Source organism: Aegilops tauschii, chromosome 7 (genome assembly GCF_002575655.3).
Source record: "Aegilops tauschii subsp. strangulata cultivar AL8/78 chromosome 7, Aet v6.0, whole genome shotgun sequence".
NCBI classification, from domain to species: Eukaryota; Viridiplantae; Streptophyta; class Magnoliopsida; order Poales; family Poaceae; genus Aegilops; species Aegilops tauschii.
Window position 1 is genome coordinate 119,985,052 of NC_053041.3, and position 19,096 is coordinate 120,004,147.

General features: G+C 47.8%; 1 protein-coding gene and 4 long non-coding RNA genes across 7 annotated transcripts; 3 read left to right on the plus strand and 2 right to left on the minus strand.

Moving 5' to 3' along the window:
• The first annotated feature begins 944 nt into the window (after positions 1–944).
• Positions 945–4,838, plus strand: LOC109752763 (uncharacterized). The gene is made up of 5 exons (XR_005763096.3): positions 945–2,612; positions 2,706–2,946; positions 3,386–3,663; positions 3,763–4,109; positions 4,214–4,838. It is a non-coding gene; the product is annotated as an uncharacterized lncRNA (long non-coding RNA).
• A 397-nt stretch (positions 4,839–5,235) lies between these two features.
• LOC109752733 (protein AMEIOTIC 1 homolog) lies at positions 5,236–12,592 on the minus strand. 3 transcript variants are annotated; one of them, XR_005763098.3, is made up of 5 exons: positions 7,346–7,528; positions 6,106–6,192; positions 5,747–6,011; positions 5,597–5,672; positions 5,236–5,494 (listed from the first exon to the last, which is right to left on the minus strand). XR_005763098.3 is itself a non-coding variant. In XM_073503396.1 (5 exons), exons 1-2 carry the CDS (start codon positions 11,355–11,357, stop codon positions 6,132–6,134), a joined length of 285 nt encoding a protein of 94 aa, XP_073359497.1. In that variant the 5' UTR covers positions 11,358–12,592; the 3' UTR covers positions 5,236–5,494; positions 5,597–5,672; positions 5,747–6,011; positions 6,106–6,131. The 3 variants fall into 3 exon arrangements, 1 of the variants encoding a protein (XP_073359497.1); XM_073503396.1 differs by lacking the exon at positions 7,346–7,528 and adding an exon at positions 11,134–12,592; XR_012188946.1 differs by lacking the exons at positions 5,236–5,494; positions 5,597–5,672; positions 5,747–6,011; positions 6,106–6,192 and adding an exon at positions 6,857–7,215 and having other exon boundaries at positions 7,346–7,573.
• LOC141026590 (uncharacterized) lies at positions 6,857–7,556 on the minus strand. The gene is made up of 2 exons (XR_012188947.1): positions 7,382–7,556; positions 6,857–7,292 (listed from the first exon to the last, which is right to left on the minus strand). It is a non-coding gene; the product is annotated as an uncharacterized lncRNA (long non-coding RNA).
• On the plus strand, positions 12,466–14,975 carry LOC109752734 (uncharacterized). Its single transcript, XR_002230335.4, has 3 exons — positions 12,466–12,722; positions 12,837–12,944; positions 13,489–14,975. It is a non-coding gene; the product is annotated as an uncharacterized lncRNA (long non-coding RNA).
• Positions 14,976–14,982: 7 nt separating this feature from the next.
• Positions 14,983–16,253, plus strand: LOC141026591 (uncharacterized). Its single transcript, XR_012188948.1, has 3 exons — positions 14,983–15,302; positions 15,406–15,463; positions 15,554–16,253. It is a non-coding gene; the product is annotated as an uncharacterized lncRNA (long non-coding RNA).
• Positions 16,254–19,096: the final 2,843 nt, after the last annotated feature.

Consider the following 19,096-nt stretch of genomic DNA (forward strand, 5'->3'; position numbering starts at 1 on the left):
TGGGTGTAGCCTTTGAGCCTCCGAGCGAGGGGGGGGGGCTTCCCACGTAAATGATCATGCAAAAGTCAAAGTTAGTCCGCGCAAATATATCAAATATTTGCTTTTAGCATTGCAAGTTTTATGCAGAGAGTGCCGACTCGGTTTCGTCCGAGCCCCCTATAATCTTTTTCATGTTCCCTCCACTCTTTGGCTTCTGCTCTCGCTTGCCGGACAGCCGCGCTGCGGTCTGTGGCTGAGAATGGGCCGCGGAGTGGAGTGTACAGTACTCAGACTCTGGGAGCAGATTCGACCGAGCAGATACTTATAAAACGGCCGGGTCGCCCGAACCATTTTTCTTCCCGGACGTTTTTCACGTGGGTGGCCTCCAGCGTTTGCTCTTGCTTACCGGACAGCCGCCCTGCGGTCTGTAGCCAAGACAAAAGTGAGGCTTCAATATCGTGCATGCTACTAAGCCGTTTGCAGGAACGAACGTCTCAGGCCATTCGACCAGCCTTCGAGCCAACTCTGGCTGGCGCCGAGGCGAACAGTGGTGCAACTATAATAAAGGCGGAGGTGGTACCCGAGCGTCGCTCAGGGTTATCCATGTTTGCGTGGTGCAAAATCATGCGGGTGAGGAGCTCACATTGCTTTTGGCGCGGTCGGGTGGAGATGATCTCCGGCAGGCGGCCCGAGCCTCCGGGCGCTCGAGGGATGCCCAGCCGGTCAGGCCCATCCGACCAGGCGGCGGAACGGGAGGCGGCCTAGCCGGCCCTCCAGCCGGCTATGCAGCCGCTCATGCAGGAGGATGCGCAGCTGGCCGTGCATGTACGCACGTACTTTGTACGTAATTTTTTCTCATCCGGCTAAGTAGCCGGACGCAATATTCTCTCTCTCTCTCTTTTCTTTTTAGAGCCGGCCTGAAGACTTTTCTTCAGCCGGCTAGCAGGCAGTCGGCCTCTCTTTTTTTCTCTTTCTCAATTTATTTCTTGCAGCAGCCGGCAGGAAGGAGCCAGAGCCACAACCGGCCACAGGCGGAGGATGCCAGCGCGCGAGTGCGTGGCAAGAGGCGGGTGAGGGCAAGCGGGCGCGGGGCGATGCAGCCGGTTGCGGAGGTGCTTGGGAGCGGGGGCCGGAGCCGGCAAGGAGCACGGCAGGCAGACCGGCGCATCAGGCGGGCGCGGGAGCCGGCCTGGGATGGTGCGCGGAGGCGGACCCGGCTAGCGGCGAGCCGAAGGCGGCGAACGGCGGGGCCGACGCGCGAGAGGTGCAGCACCAGGCGCGGGCGCGGCTGGACGGCCGCAGGGGAGCCGAAGGCGGGGCGCGCGCAGCAGGCGGGCGCGGGAGCCGAACTGGGGAGTCACCGGGGCGCGGGGAGGAGGTGCGCGTAGGCGGTAGGAGGTAGCAGCAGAGGCAGTGGCTCCGCAGCGCCAGCAGGGGAACTGCAGGCGTCGGCACGCGCAACAGCAGCGCGAGCAGCGCGAGCAGCGCCAGCCACAGGCGCGCGCGGGAGGAGCTGGAGCACGCTAGCAGAGGCAGCGGCGTCGGCGGAGCGGAGCCAGGCGCGACCGGCCGGCCGGAGCGGCGGCGGAGCGCAGACGTCGGGGGCGCTCGGGAGAGGATGGACGGCGAGGCGGCGCTGTTAGCAGATGGCGAGGCGAACGGAGTTGCAAGCCAGAGCAACGGCGAGGCTTACGCAGCCGGTGAGCCTGAGGCGCGCGCACAAGCTGAGCTAGTACGAATGCTGCTGCTGAATCCATTGGGTTCGCTAGCTAGCTATGCACGAACGCGTGTATGCACAGGGACCGAGCGCTACAGGAGAGACGGTAACGCCGCGGCGGAGGCGATGAAGAAAAAAGGGTCCCTCCCGGAAAGCGGTTCCAACAGCAGCTTGCCCCATGGTGTGCGTCAACTGTCAAAGTATTCTCGCGTCAGTCCGCAGGGGTATCACGAGTCGACAGATGCCACGGGGTGGCTTGAGGTGAGAGCAAGACTGTCGTGGAATATCCGGGGACAGGTATGCAAGTAGCACGCGCTAATTTACCCAGGTTCGGGACTGTCCGGAAAGACAATACCCCTACTCTTGTATGTCTAAATATATAGTATACATGTCTAGCAATACCGAGTTGCTCCTGAAGCTGTATCTGGGATCAGTGCCATAGACATCTGACTTTGTATATGCGGGTGGCCAGATGGCCATACAGGCTCTTGTGGCCGTGGGAGTTCATCCTCCTGGATGGATGGATGTGCGGGACACGGAGTAATTGCGCTAGAGCTCATATGCTCGCGATATCAGGTGCGTCCGTGCAGGCATTGGGATGTGGACTAATTTTTTATACGATGCCTGTTGGATTGTGGGAAAATGCGTGGGGTAAGATAATACGTATGCGTCAGAGCTGTGAGGTGGGCCAAGTTATGGGCGCCCGTCAACCTGTGACGGACTGAGCCGTGGGTCAGAACCGCTAGAATCTATGTGATCCGTGGCCCAGAAAGTTTACTTTCCGTCACAGGACGCCAGATTCGTCTTGAATGCAAACCCTGGCTCCTCTGCCTCAGCGCCGCAGAGGGGAGAGGGAGCGAGAAGAAGAACAGGCGACCCGACGCGCCATGGAGTTCCTAATGCAGCCAGTCCACAGGTATGCCGTTTTGATCCGATTTCTTCCAGCGTACAGCACGATTTGAAGTTTGTGCGGCAGACTGCTTAGTTTTCTCTGCTTTGGATGGCACAGACCCACTATTTTTGAGGAGGTCGGGAAGAGCCTGGTGCCGGAAGGTTCGCCGGCATTTGGGACAAGGCGAACGGCGGTTGAGGTGGTGCTGCACGAGGGAATAGTTTTGAGCGGGGACGAGCGGGTCTGCCCGGCGTCAGGAGCGGCGACGTTGAGTGGCCAAGGACGAATCTGTAGTGGTGCGCCGGCGGCGGCTATGAGCGGCAAAGGACGAATATGCAGCGTGGTGCAGGCGGCAGTGGTGAGAAAGTACAGCTCGCCTCCCACGTCTGAGCTGTCCACGGGAAAATGAATCCCCAGGCTCCTGATTGGAATAAGAGGCGAGGGGAATTGAGTATACATTTTTAGCAGCATTAGTACTAAATTCAGACGTGGTTTGTTTACTGGTGGAAAATGATTGTTTGATACGAATTGCTCTGGTTGCTGGTTAGTTTGTACTATTAGTTTGATCTATGAGCCCCATATCAATGCATGGTGTCCTTTGGATTTAGAGTGAAAGCTTACTGCTACTACTCTGAAGAATTTGAAGTACTGAACTTTCAGGATGACTATGGCCATGCATTGATTGTTTACAATTTTCAAGCTAGTAATCCATCGTTTTATGTATCAGTTACTGTAGTTTCAGATGCAAATTTTTTGACTGCTGGATTAAAATGATTGACGCAACCATGTGTGATCAGTTATCAGGTTGCGGATTGGTGCTGCTGGCCCCAACAGGCACCTTGCACTACCTGTGTAAGCACGTTCGAGAAGGCAGTGGGGGTGTCCACGGAAAAGCCGACGGCAGATAATGTAATCATTCAAGTGCTGGGTACTGGTACCTTTGACTCGCTTGGAGAAGCATATGATTTGTACAACTTGTATTCTTGGGAGGAAAGGATTTGGTATAAGATATGGGAAAAGCTAGTTAAATGTGGAGAGGGTGAAGTGCATGCAGGAAATTGTCTGCCGGTGTTCGGTGAGGAAATCTATGTCTGATATTAATGTGTATGCTCGTAGAATTAGACGAAGATTATGTCAAGCATACGATTTCTGAACACAATCTTTATGTTTACAGGGGGAAAGCTGGTGTGGAGAACACAAGGTCCCTTCGGTGTGAATGCCCAGCGTTGATAAGGCTATTAGCCTGTTACGGACTAACCACTCACTTTCACTAAATTTCGGTGAGACTATCCACTGGCCGTCCCAAAAGCACATTGATGTGTACAACAGGGACCTGATAAAACAGTTGCGGTAGAATAATGTCAACCTTGCTAAGGTGTATAGCATAGTAGGTAGTATTTTTGGATCGATGAAAAATGTGTCATTTGTAAAGAGGTCTTTGCGTAATCTGTGCGGATGTAAGGAAAGCAATGGAGGTCTTTGCAGAAACTACAACTACATCATGAATGAGCCCTGTGAAGTGTGAGTAGATTCCTCATCCTTTCATAAAAATTGATGACATGTTTCTGTGTTGGTTTCATAATTATGGAGCATCTGATAACAAGTAAAAACAACATGTGATGCAGGGAGGACAGATGGGTCATGCTTGACCACTATTACAGGGAATACAATGGTCTGTACCTTGAACGACGACTGGAAGAGGTGAATTTTGAGTTGGGAAACGATAAGCATAGTATGTACTCCTGTATTGCAAAAAAACAATTGTAGCACAAGTGATTGCAAAACGAGTTGGCTTATCTGAGAAGCAGATTGCTTACAAAGTGACCTCGACGAAAGGGAACAAGGGTGAGCTACCAAGCTTCATGATCGAGGAAGTGTTGTTCTGAACTCTGAAGGTGGTGATCAGTTGTGTTGATTGACTATGAGTACTATAACGAAGACAATGAGGTAGTAATTAGGTCTTCCGCATTTTGGTGGAGTTGTTACTTAGCTCGGGAGTGCTCCCAATACCCACTTGGTTAAGTGCAAAAAAGTGTCGAGGACTAGTGGCATGTATTTTGTGTTCGTACCTTGTTGTCAACCGAGGTACGGACTAGTAGGCAATCAAATTAGGAGAATGTTAGCTTCCATCCCAGCTGTTGTGGCAAGGAAGTGCATGAAATCCCAGTTCTATTTTGCCCAGCGTGTAAGCAGTCACTTCTAATTTACATTTGTGGCTTATGTGTGAAAACAAAGAATATGTGTTCTCTCTGCCTGTGTTGAACCTGTGGCATGTATTCCAGAAAAAAAATGTGCTGCGTTCCAGAAATGCTTGATGTATTGGATGCCCCGGGGGCAGGGGGGTCGGGAGGGCTCTGGGTTTCAGATAGCAATGCTGTAATTGCAGAACAATGAATGGGAAAGCGATAGACAACATAGCGGTGTGGAGGAATAATTGGGGAGCCGATACAAAACATATAGGTAACATGGTTGCAGCCTCTGGTTTCCATTTCCGAAAATGATCAAATGTGACATGAAAACAAAGGTAACCACGCACAAGGACTGAAAAAGAATGAAATAGGAAGTGGGAGCTTGATAGGCGCCATAGATCGCACGTTCATAGATGAGCTCAACATGCTTCATAAAAAGAAAGGATGAAGAAAAATAGTAAGTCGAAGCAGAAATAGTTGTCGTTCATGATATTATCATTGATATTTACAAAAGTCAGTCTGGCACATAACGATTAGAAGGCAGATAGCGGCAAGTGTCTGATGATCAGTCTAACGCAAATGGCGCTGTTGCAGGCCCCTTCCTAGTTGTTGAACACAGAATCAGATGCCACGCATTGTGCGCAAGTGCAGAGAAGTTGCCCTGAAGCTTCAAGCACACTCATGGAGGGCGTCCTTCTTTGTTTTGGAGACGTTGTGCTGTGCAATTATGTGCATCCACGTGTCAAGTGCGAATAAATATCTAGTTGTGGAGTTTAAGAATGTGAAGGTGACTACAACAAGGATGTAGAAAGAGTTGACCTTTGTAAGCTGAAGCTTAAGCTTTTCTCCATCGAAGTGACAAGCGATGTGGATCATGCATGTCCCTGTCTCGGCTCTGGAAATGTGGCACAGGACATAGTGTGTGAGATATTGCCGAAAACACATGGAGGCCGGGATGCGGGGTCTTACAGTATGAAGATGGCATCAGTGGTTGGATTGTGCTTGACGCCCCAATTTTCCTTGCTTCGTCGGCCATCCAGCATAGAATTCGTTCAAACATGAAAACAATGCATTGTGCAACTCCCAGTCTGTGCCCTGATCTCGTTCCTTGGTCGGATGACTATTAGAAATTTTCGTGTACAGTGGGTCAAAAACATTTGTTATTTTTGTCACCATGTCAATTGTCAAAGATTCGCACCATCCAGCCCTCTGGGCGTGGCACTGGAATAATGAACTGCAAGTAGGAAAGATAATTGGGCAACAGTTGTAAGGTGCTACGGATTGAGGATCGGCTGGTCCAGTAAACATCTAAGTGCACAGCTACGTACCATTTGGGATGATGTAATGTCATACTTCATCGGCCGCCGTCATCGGCCGCCGTGTCCCCCTCGCAGCTTCCTTCGTCAGACACCTCCCTGGGAAGAAAGGAACGGTAAGACTGAGCAATCATGGATGTGGAAACAGGTTTCCGTCAGTCGTAGGACAACTGAATATTCCAATAATTTTGGCAAAAGTACTTAGTGCACAGTCAAGCATATAGCCATGATGGATAACAAAATGTTGCAGAGAAATGGATGCCTAGCAAACAAAGGTAGCAGAAAAATGGTTTAGCAAGTTCTGGTGAGAAAATGCTTGGTTGACCAATAATTGTTTGATCAGATCTTTCTAGTTGTAAATGCATTAGACGATCTCGCTAGTGCACATCCAGCTATACAAATGCGGAAAGGCTTGATTGTAACTGTTGCAGGAATCTCTGGCACTAAAAATGGTGGTAATGCGAGAGAAAACTTTTAAAATAATAATACAAGTCTCTAAAACAGTAGATCTTACTCCTGATTACAAATCTAATTAGATGTGGTGAAGCAGGTGAGTTGAAATGATGACTGAAGGTACTGGATGATCACTTGCCGAAAAGTACAGTTCCTCACAGTGACACCCATCATCGCATAGTAAGGTTGGTAATTAAACGGAAGGAACAGTACTCATGACTGGCAGCAGTAGTATTTTATTACTGAAAACCATGCTAACACGAGAGCACAGGCAGAAATAAGAACCATCACGGCTAAAAGGGCTGAGCGCTTAGTACCAAAACCTAATTGGGGTTACATAGGTTCGTAGTACATCTTGCACGCTGCCACCTGGATCTTTTTAACTAGGAAGAAAGCCTAATTGTTGTGTTGCCCGAAAATCAGAACCAACAACGCTATGACAAGCAGCAGGTTGGTGCGGCCAGGAGCACCAAAATGCGGTGGGCGTCAGACGAGCAGCACGGCGAAGAACCACGGTGAGTGGGCGACTGCTGAATCTGTGGTTGGGGACGTACATGTGCGGCTTGGTGGTCGATCTGTGTTCCGCCAGGGAAAGCATTGCCCCCGGCGAGATCTGTGCTGGAGAGACGAGGCTGGATGCACGGAGAGCGGCTGCTGCAATCCGTACCCCTGGGAGAGGAGAGGCCATGGCGACTTAGCTCCGGCAGGTCAGTGTCGTTGGATCTCATGAAGCCACATAGTCAAGCCTGCGGTGATGGTGGAAATGAAAGTAAATCTAGGATTGGAAGAGAAATCATACATATTTGTTTACGCACTTGTTGAACCGGACTCCGACCGTGAGACGAAGGTGACGTCCTTGCCACCGCAATGCGGACAAGGGATGAGCGGAAGCGTCTCCCCATGGTGGTGCGAGGAAGAAGCTGAGAGGACATGGCCGCCGATCTGGTTTCTTGCGAGGTTGGACGGGATAAGGAGAGAGGAGGAGCAGGAAGGATCCAGAGATGGGTGTTGGTTAGACAGTAATAAGATGGGGAGGGTGGCCGTTAAGGTATGAAGCCCGAGCCGTGGCACAGAACACAGCCGCCCCGTCTGAGCCGGTTCGAGCGCGACGGCGACAGTGGCATCACGTGGGGTAGGTAGGTGGGCCTTGACACAGACATAGACAAGATATACAATTAGGAATACATATGAATATACGAAGTGCGTTGCGAATCTTGACGCCACGGAATGGCTGAGATATCCAGTGCATGTGAGCTCGAGCTCAGATTAGCACTTTCGGGATGTGCGCCCATATATATAGGCTTGGGTAGCTTACTTTCTAAGCTAGGTAGTGGCATGGTGGGCAGGCGGGTATGGGGCACCATGCCCATGAGATTGTGTGTGCGTGATGTGCATGCCTCTTTGTCTCTGGTGCACTTTATAAAACAGTGCCCAGGGACAAGTACACTGTAGATGATGTCGCCACTACTATTCATCAACAGTACACCGCTGCGAGGTATGGTCGTCTCGTCCGTGTCGTGTCCGATGGGACGCGTAGTTGACTTCACGTAGCAGGCCGACTCGAGCAGCCGGATGGAGAGCAGGCCGGGCAGCCGGGTGGCGGGCCGGCCCGGGTAGTCAGACAGGGGGTCGTCTGAGGCGGCCTGAGCAGTTGGACTGAGGGGCTTCCTAGCCCCGATGTCTTGAAATATTGTCTCGCTGTCTTCGGGGTATACGTGGTCAATTACCCTGACACGAATATTGCTATTTGCTCCGGTAGTAACCGATATATTTTTAGATGTCTAATATTCAGTTGTGTGAATATATTCAGTGCAATAGATAATATTTCGTATTATATGTGGATGTCAAATATTTAGGTCTGTCATTTTTTTGGTTGGTACGGTACTATTTGTAATCTCTACTCCTAATGGAGCAGTTGGTAGTCTCCGCCGGTCAATTTTCGTCCCACCACTTTTGTCCGGTTTTTTCCTTAGGTTTTTTTGGTTCCGTCCACCACCTCCCCTCCGCTGGTTTTACCGTCGCGACAGAACCAATCCCTCGCTAGCCCTACCTCGTCTCCCATCTCCAGTCGCAGCCGCCGCCGCCGCACCCCAATCCAACCCCGCCGCCGGCGATCTCCTCGCCCCCCTGCGCCGCCGCCCCCAACCTTCTATTCCTCTCCCAAGGGAAGGGAAGGGAAGGCAAGGGAAGGGAAGGGAGAGGGAGCACCCAAATCCACGGCGGCATCAGCGCGTCGTCGTCGACCTGATCCGCGTCCGTCCTCGAGGGAGGTCGGCCATGGAGGTCCGACCCGGCCCGGCAGTAGCCATGGACGGACGGAGATGCTCCAATCCCTACCCTCAAGGACGACGCCTCAACCTTCAAGGACGCGCGCCGGCGACCGCGGATCTCCGGTGACGGCTATGGTGAGTGTGTACCTGCGGACGTTCTTCCTCGAATTCATCATCTCCCCCTGCTCGTGATTTCTTCCTTGGTTTATTTTCTTTTGTGTGCAGGACGACTGCCCCGGATCTGGACGCACGACCTGCAGCTGCAACAGCAGCTGGACGACCGAACGCACGAGCCCTCCCTCCCTCCCTCATGGCTCTGCTTCCTCCCCTCCGTCACCGCCGAGGACCAGCTCGCCGCTCTCGCCGCCGTCGCCCGCGCCTGCGCCGGGCTCGTGGCCGCGCGGACCGCGCCCCTCTGCGCCGTGCTCCAGGACCGCTTGAGAAACCGCCGCCGATCTCGTCGCTACGATCCGCTTGAGGAGCCGCCGCCGATCTCGTCGCTACGATCCGCTTGAGGAGCCGCCGCCGATCCCCATCCAGGTCACAGCCGGTATAGACGTTCTGGCGCCAAGATCGGCTATAGTCGGAAATAGGTATTATATGTACTCCTTTTTCCTCCTTTTTCTAAAATTAACTATTTGGAACAGGAGCTGCCACATCTGCAAGATCAGTATCCTGAAATTCACAAATCAGCAATAGCAAGATCAGCTACACAGGATCAATTGACAAATCAGCAGATCTAGGTGAGCTACTCCATTTTGACTATGGTTGTAACAGTGTCAACAGTATGAGTAATTTGACATCTGTGATTTACTCCATCTGCTACTGTACTTTAGTTTAGTTTACTTATTAATCAAAAATCTTAAAGGAGTACTCCAATTCATCGTTAAAACAGTTTATGCAAGCACTAAAGGAACAGTTTCAGTTAATTCTAATTAACTAGGAAAGTTTCAGCTAATTTAAAAAGGAAAAGTTTTAGTTAATTTTAATTAAAAGAAGAGAAGAGAAGAGAATAGCAGAGCAAGCAATGCTACTGCTCCAAGCTAATCTGACTGCAGATCAGAAACTACTGCAAGCAGCTCCATGAAAAGGAGTATTTTGGCACTCAACTGCAGAATACACAAATCTCTACAGCAAGCTACTCCAAGCAGTACACCAACTAATGTCACTTCAAGCAGTACTACACCAACTAAGGTCACTTAAAGCAGTAGTACACCAAGATACAAATACTGATGTTACTTAAAGCAGTAATCTCTTCAGTTAACTATAGCTACAAATACTGCAAGCTACTGCCAATGACCAAGTACTAACACCAAGCTACACCAAGTACTGTATGAGTACCATTGAACTACTCCAATAAGAACTACTAGATCATTGAACTACTCCACGGTGCAGTAATATAAATTCAGTTAAGTGCTTTAAATTTCGTCAAATTTGATTAATGGAAAAGATTCACCTAGCAAGGTTTATTTGACATGGAGTAGTTTATTTGATAGGAGTAAACACTAGCAATATTTGACAGTAAAAGCAATATTGAATGGAGTAAACATTAGCACTAATTGAAATGAGTAAACACTAGCAATATTGACATGGAGTAGTTTATTTGACACTAGCATTACTGCTGATAATAGCAACATTAATACATGGAGTAGTTTATTTGACAGGAGTAAACAATAGTAACAGGGTGTGTGGTCAAGGGGGTGTGTGTGCTCAGACAAGAAGAGAGCAAGCAAGCAAGCAGTTAACTGAAACTGAAAAAGGGTGTGTGTGCTCAGACAAGGAGGAGAATTCAGAGAAGAGAAATTAACTGTAATTCAAGCAAAAGCAACAGGCAAGCACTGCTGCAAAATTCAGCACAATCAGTTGATTTTTGCTTGCTTTGTCTGCACTTCAAAATTCAGCACAATCAGTAGGCAGTACTGCATAATTTTAAAAGGATTTGAATCCGTCTGTACTTCACCTAAAATTCACCTAAGAGCTACTGCAAGCAGGTCTACTTGCTTTTGGGGTGTTCTTGCACAAACTGTTTGTCTGCAATGCCACATAAGCATGTGTGCTAAACCTGTCTGTCTAAAGCAAGCAAACACCAAACAATTTTTCAGCTAAATCTGTCTGCTCCAATCTGTTTGTTGAAGTCTACTTGCACAAATCCGTCTGCTGCTGCTTGCTCCAAGAACAAGAAGAGAAGAGAAGAGCAGTAATCTTGCACAAATCTGTCTGCTACTGCTTGCACAAATCTCTACAAGGTCTACTGCTCCAAGCAAGCAAGCAGCGCAAGAGAAGATCTGAAGATGACAGGAGAAGGGGAAAAGGAGACCTTTTTAATCCGGCGAGCTCCTTGCTGAGCTCCTCCACCCGCATCTTTGCCTTGAGCGCGTAGCCATCCGCGGACACGGGGTCTCCGCGTTTCCACCCTGGCGGCACCCAGTACGGGTCGACGCGGATCTCCCGGCGCAGGGCCGCGAGCTCGTCCGGCTCGAGCCAGTACTCCATGGCGCCGTCGGCGTTGTGGCAGCGGCAGATGCGCTCGGCCTCCTCCATGGCGCCATCGGTGTGCTTGAGGATGTGGTCCAGCCACACCACCGCGACGGCCTCCTCCCTATCTCCCGCATCCACCGCCTCCGTCGCCAGATCCAGAGCAGGCGCATCAAAGCTTGACCTCGGATGTGGGGTGCGAGTGGACGACGGGTGTGAGTGGAGGCGGGAGAAAGACAGCGGTGACGGGGAGAGCTGGTGGCCGCCTGGCCGGCGAGGTGGGCGAGGTGGTGGCCGGCGAGGTGGCAGTACAGAGGCGATGGGGAGAAGAGAGGCGACGACTGAGTGGCGAACAGAGGCGAGCGAGTGGCGAACAGAGGCGGCGCGTGGGTAAAAATGGAAAGTTCAGAAAATTCGTAACGTAACAGAACTTGTACAGGATTTCTCCAGCGACAAGTATTCCGGAACAGAGGGAGTAGTTTATACACAGTTCATACAACATTGCATGTTCACACAGCCAACAGTGTGCTATCCATTGATGTGTTATCCATTAACGCCTCTCTCTCAGACCTCATGTGTCGCCCCCCTCCATTCATCCATGCATGAGTATCAGTTTCATGGGTTAATTTATCACTGCATATTATTAATTGTGCTTCTGTTTTTGCCTCTTGCCAGCAAGCACGACAATAACAAGTTTAGAGCCATCAGTTTCTCAGTACCCTGTTGGTTTCAGTGTTAAATGGCCACAAGTTTATTGATCTAAATATGTAAATCTTTCTTGTTTTGTTTTCATTTTCATGCGCTACTCTATTAGGAATAACAACTAAAAAACATTGAAAGTTGGATTTGATTTCCTTCCCAACACAAGCAACAAATATAATAAATGTCTCACATCCTTAACTCCGGCAAAATATTAATTGACTGACACAATGGATCTGTCTATTAATCAAGAGTGTATTACTAAAACTACAGATTGATTGTTTTTTAGTTATGCAGCATATAGTATTCTCCCCAGTTCTGCTAGATTGGATTGTTAGTTCATGTACTTTGGTAAATCATTTTGGAAATTTTGATTAGGAAACTAATTTGTGTTCATGTTGGTTTATCTATGCTCCTTTGTCATTGATGCGCCTACTGTACTGTAATTATTTAGTTCCTCCGCTTATAGGATGATCTCAGGTTTAGTAGTGATATAAAAAATACATTTCTGCGTTTTCCCTCTGCAGCTGTGTTGCTACGTCACTTTCTGTTCCTTATGGTCTGCCACTATTTGACGTCCTTTTTGTGCTCAAACATTTCTCGTTGTTCCTTGCATGATCCAAATGAGCTTGGTTACGTACAAAATTATTGTGGAGGGTCTCAGGTAATCGTTGCTGTTGAAGATTACGCCCTGGTCATGATTTTCATTTTCAAACTTGCCATTCATCAGAGGTGATTTCTCTTGCCCCTTCATCGGTTAATTCCTTTTGCTTGGCGGACTGATTCACAACTTGAGTGGATCCCTGTGGAATTCTACAATGGGATGTGTTTTTATTATGTATGTAGGTTTTGGATGGAGTGCACTCATGCATTATATTGGAGTAGGAACCTGGCGAGGAGGAGGATACCATGGGGAGGCGAACCTGGTAAAATAGGGGTGAAAGTAGAATATAGGTATGTTATCCGTGGCAAGAACTTGGTGGATTGTTTTCCATTTAGTTGTGTTCATTACTGAAAAAATGGTATATCGTTTTTTGTTCTTTGCAAATTAAATTATCAATCCATAACATTTTTGTCATTCACAAAATAAATTATCTGTGTAGAAGTCTATATGAGCATTAACTAGAAGGCCACGATATATTTCTTAGTGTACTATGTGGAATGTTTGCCCCTGAACTGGCCCTCTGTTCCAACTAAAAAAATGACCCCTTGTTGTGTTTTATTTTTGTACGTAAAATGGTATTTTTAAAATTTTGTTGCCAGTCCACCATTTGCCAGTGAATTAGGGCTGCATTTTAGATTAGAAACATGAAGTAACTATGACGTCCACCGCATGAAGCCAGATTGAATCTAATGAAGGAAATGTGGGTAATCATGTTCTACATATACTATTAAAGGGCAATTCGTATATCGTTTTGTTCATTTCATCGTTCCATCCCTCCTTGAATTGACTTTACCCACGATCTTTTCCCTTTTCATTTCCTTTTATTGAGGAAAGACTGTAGGTTCGTGTTTTCCTTATCGAGGACACTGTGAAGGCTTCTAATGCAGTTTTACAAGAAGCATCTATGGAGCTAATTCAGAGGTTAGGTAGTGCTTGTCATGTTTTTTCATTTTTAACCACTGTTCAAGATATCTTCCGATATTTCTGATAAATCGGCCGATTTATCGCTTACCGTTGTCTGACCGATAAGATAAATCGGTCGATAAATCAACTGATATGTCGATAAATCGCCCGATATGCCGATAAACTGGTTGATTTACCCCTTATCATGGGTCGACCGATAAGTTCCCGATAACGATATCCCCAACATTGTTTTTAACTATGGTGTCTAGGATGAAATGACCCTTAGTTGTGATTCCATTTTTTGTATGTAAAATTATATTTTTTAAGTTTTGTATTCAGTCTGCCACTTGCCAGTGAATTAGGGCTGCATTCACTAGTAGAAAACTAGGCTTTGGTCACAGGGCAATATTCACATTAGTCCCGGTCCAGTCACGAACCGGGACTAATGTGAGCATTGGTCCCGGTTCGTGCGGCCAGGGGCCTGCCGGGCCTCGTGGGGGCATTGGTCCCGTTTCGTCCGGACCCGTTGGTCCCGGTTGGTGGGACAAACCGGGACCAATGGGCCATGCTCCTGGCCCACCACCCTTTAGTCCCGGTTCCTACCACAAACCGGGACTAAAGGGCTGGTCCTAGTTGCGGCCAGTGTTCCCACCTCGCCAACCGAAGGGCGCTCACACCAGTTTATAAGCCCGTCCCTCTATGCCTTGTTGAGCTTCTCTTAAAGTGAAAATAGATGCCCTTATACAGGGAATTTGACCTAAATTCACAGTAAATTTCATAGAAATTTATTATGAATTTAGGTTGAATTTTCTCTATAAGCGCATCTATGTTTATTTTTTTATATTTATAAAATAAATAAACCTTAATAAAATAAATAAAACTAAATAAACCTTAATAAAATAAAATAAACTATAGTAACTACAATAAATAAACCTTAATAAATTAAGTAAAAATAGCAGCAGTAAAATAAATAAAAATAGCAGTAGTAAAATAAATAAAAATAAAATAATTAAAGTAAAATACATAAGTAATTAGAAATAAAATAAATAAGTTTTTTGTTGTAAGTAGAAACAAAACAAAACAAATAAAGCAAAAGAGAAAAAAAACAAAGGAAAAAATTATGCCACCTACTAGGCCACAACGGCCTGAATACGACTAGAAACCCATCCATGGGCCAGGATTCAGGCCCGCAGAAGGCCCAGTAGGCCCCACAGGCAAAGAGAATAGTTAGGCCCGAAAGCCTGCAGTTGAGAGGAGTTCGAGAGGGTGGGCGCAGCAGCGCTTATAAACCACTCTCAAGCTCTCTCAACTAGCGAGGTGGGACTAAACTTTTGACGCGGGGCAGCAAAAGGCCTTTGGTCCCGGTTGGTGCCACCAACTGGGGGGCATTGGTCCCGGTTCGTGGCACCAACCGGGACCAAAGGCCTTTAGTCCCGGTTGGTGCCACGAACCGGGACCAAAGAGTGCCCTATATATACCCCATCGCCACAGCAGAGCACTCCACAGTGCTCTGTTTTTTCTGGCCGGCGAGGGGAGGGCATTTGGGTGCTCTAGCTCACCTCCTATGCACATGAGGTGTTCGATGAAATGTCTGAGCCACACTAGTTAATCTTTCTCCTCTCGAAACTCGACCTCCGAGCTCCATTTTCCCCGAGATTTGTCTAGGTTTAGTGGTCCGTCACGTCCCGTTCCCGTCTTCACCGCCGTCGATCGCCCGCGCCGATCTCGTCGCCAGCACCACCGTGGTGAGCCTCTTGTTCTTATCTTCTTTCTGAAAGGAAAAAAATCTTACTTTAGATAGTTACTTGTCTAATTTTGTTACTTTTATTATTCCTTCTTATTACATAGTGCGATGGTTTTGGTATCCGCCCCCGTCGGCCCTCGTCCTGTCTATGATTCAGATGTGGTATATATATTATCTTTTTATAACTATTTGGTTCATTTATTGTTTATGACAAATATGCCGACCAACGTGACATAGATTTTATTTATCTAGGAGGTGGTTGAACCGGAAATTCCAACCGACCCTATTGTCGAGAGGTTAAATTTAGTTGAAGAAGCAAACAATTAGTTGAAGGAAAAATAAAAAAAATTGAGGAGGAGAAGATGATATTGGAGTTGCATGTTGCGGATGTCGTCGATGATCACAAGATCAAGATGGATGCAATGCGCTTGAAGATTAGAAAGATTAGAAAATATGCCATTCATACCGAGGCTTGGTATCATTATGCCGTTGGATCAATTGTTACCTTGGTTGCGATTATGATCGCATTTGTTTTCGCATTGAAATGTTTTACATAGTTTCAATGTATGGTTTAATTAATTAGATGCTCTAGAGAGCTATATATATGTTGTTAGATGAGAACTATGTATGTACTTTTGTTTTAATGTGATGATGAACTTCTATTAATCTGGTCACTTAATTATCTATTCATGATGTTCTGTAATGGTTTTCGACACACTTAATTATATATAATGCACGCAGATGAACCGGCAATGGATGTACGGTGACAGACACACCTCCGAGTACATTACGGGCGTGCATGATTTTCTCGAAGTGGCTGAGGCAAACAAGCAGAATGGTTTTATGTGTTGTCCATGCCCTACATGTGGGAATACGAAGTCTTACTCTGACCGAAAAATCCTTCACACCCACCTGCTTTACAAGGGTTTCATGCCACACTATAATGTTTGGACGAGGCATGGAGAAATAGGGGTTATGATGGAAGACGGCGAAGAAGAAGAGGACGATGACTACTATGTGCCCCCTGAATACGGTGATGCTGCAACGGGGGAAGCTGCTGAAGATCAAGAGGAACCAGACGATGTGCCCAATGATGCTGCAAGGGGGGAAGCTGCTGAAGATCAAGAGGAACCAGTGCCCGATGATGATGATCTCCGCCGGGTCATTGTCGATGCAAGGACGCAATGCGAAAGTCAAAAGGAGAAGCTGAAGTTCGATCGCATGTTAGAGGATCACAAAAAAGGGTTGTACCCCAATTGCAAAGATGGCAACACAAAGCTCGGTACCGTACTGGAATTGCTGCAGTGGAAGACAGAGAATGCTGTGCCTGACAAAGGATTTGAGAAGCTATTGAAAATATTGAAGAAGAAGCTTCCAAAGGATAACGAATTGCCCGACAGGACATACGCAGCAAAGAAGGTCGTATGCCCTCTAGGATTGGAGGTGCAGAAAATACATGCATGCCCTAATGACTGCATCCTCTACCGCGGTGCGTACAAGGATCTGAACGCATGCCCGGTATGCGGTGCATTGCGGTATAAGATCAGACGAGATGACCCTGGTTGAAACGTCTGTTCAGAAACGAAGAGCATGCCAAGTTGATGTGATGGCACAGTGAGGACCGTAAGAAAGACGGGAAGTTGAGAGCACCCGCTGACGGGTCGCAGTGGAGAAAAATCAAGAGAAAGTACTGGGCTGAGTTTGCAGCTGACCCAAGGAACGTATGGTTTGGTTTAAGCGCGGATGGCATTAATCCTTTCGGGGAGCAGAGCAGCAATCACAGCACCTGGCCCGTGACTCTATGTATGTATAACCTTCCTCCTTGGATGTGCATGAAGCGGAAGTTCATTATGATGCCAGTTCTCATCCAAGGCCCTAAGCAACCCGGCAACGACATTGATGTGTACCTAAGGCCATTAGTTGCAGAACTTTTACAGCTGTGGAATGGAAACGGTGTACGTACGTGGGATGAGCACAAACAGGAGGAATTTAACCTGCACGCCTTGCTGTTTGTAACCATCAACGATTGGCCCGCTCTGAGTAACCTTTCAGGACAGACAAACAAGGGATACCACGCATGCACGCACTGTTTAGATGACACTGAAAGTATATACCTGGACAAAAGCAGGAAAAATGTGTGCCTGGGCCATCGTCGATTTCTTCCGATCAACCATCAATGTCGAAAGAAAGGCAAGCATTTCAAAGGCGAGGCAGATCACCGGAAGAAGCCCGCCATGCGTACCGGTGATCACGTACTTGCTATGGTCAATGATTTACACGTAATCTTTGGAAAGGGTCCCGGCGGACTAGCTGTTCCGAATGACGCTGAGGGACACGCACCCATGTGGAAGAAGAAATCTATATTTTGGGACCTACCCTACTGGAAAGAGCTAGAGGTCCGCTCTTCAATCGACGTGATGCACGTGACGAAGAACCTTTGCGTGAAACTGCTAGGCTTCTTGGGTGTGTATGGGAAGACAAAAGATACACCTGAGGCACGGGAGGACCTGCAACGTTTGCACGAAAAAGACGGCATGCCTCCGAAGTAGTATGAAGGTCCTGCCAGCTACGCTCTTACGAAAGAAGAGAAAGAAATCTTCTTTGAATGCCTGCTCGGTATGAAGGTCCCGACTGGCTTCTCGTCGAATATAAAGGGAATAATAAATATGCCAGAGAAAAAGTTCCAGAACCTAAAGTCTCATGACTGCCACGTGATTATGACGCAACTGCTTCCGGTTGCATTGAGGGGGCTTCTACCGGAAAACGTTCGATTAGCCATTGTGAAGCTATGTGCATTCCTCAATGCAATCTCTCAGAAGGTGATCGATCCAGAAATCATACCAAGGCTAAGGAGTGATGTGGCGCAATGTCTTATCAGTTTCGAGCTGGTGTTCCCACCATCCTTCTTCAATATCATGACGCACGTCCTAGTTCATCTAGTCGACGAGATTGTCATTCTGGGGCCCGTATTTCTACACAATATGTTCCCCTTTGAGAGGTTCATGGGAGTCCTAAAGAAATATGTCCGTAACCGCACTAGGCCAGAAGGAAGCATCTCCATGGGCCATCAAACAGAGGATGTCATTGGGTTTTGTGTTGACTTCATTCCTGGCCTTAAGAAGATAGGTCTCCCTAAATCGCGGTATGAGGGGAGACTGACTGGAAAAGGCACGCTTGGAGGGGGGGACTCAATAATATGCAGGGACGGATATACTTGGTCTCAAGCACACTACACAGTTCTATAGAACTCTACCTTGGTGACCCCGTATGTCGATGAACACAAGAACAGTCTGCGCTCGAAACACCCGGAGCAGTGTGACGACTGGATTACATGTGAACACATCAGGACTTTCAGCAGTTGGTTGGAAACACGTCTTAGAGACGACACCACTGTTTGTGATGAGTTGTACTCGTTGTCCAGGGGACCATCTTCGACTGTATTGACTTACAAAGGATACGAGATAAATGGGAATACATTTTACACGAGCGCCCAAGATCAAAAGAGCACCAACCAAAACAGCGGTGTCCGCTTTGATGCAGCAACCGAGACGGGAAAGGACACATATTATGGTTACATAATGGACATATGGGAACTTGACTACGGACATGATTTTAAGGTCCCTTTGTTTAAGTGCAAATGGGTCAATCTGTCAGGAGGCGGGGTACAGGTAGACCCACAGTACGGAATGACAATAGTGGATCTGAACAATCTTGGGTACACTGACGAACCGTTCGTCCTAGCCAATGATGTGGCACAGGTTATCTATGTGAAGGACATGTCTACTAGACCGAGGA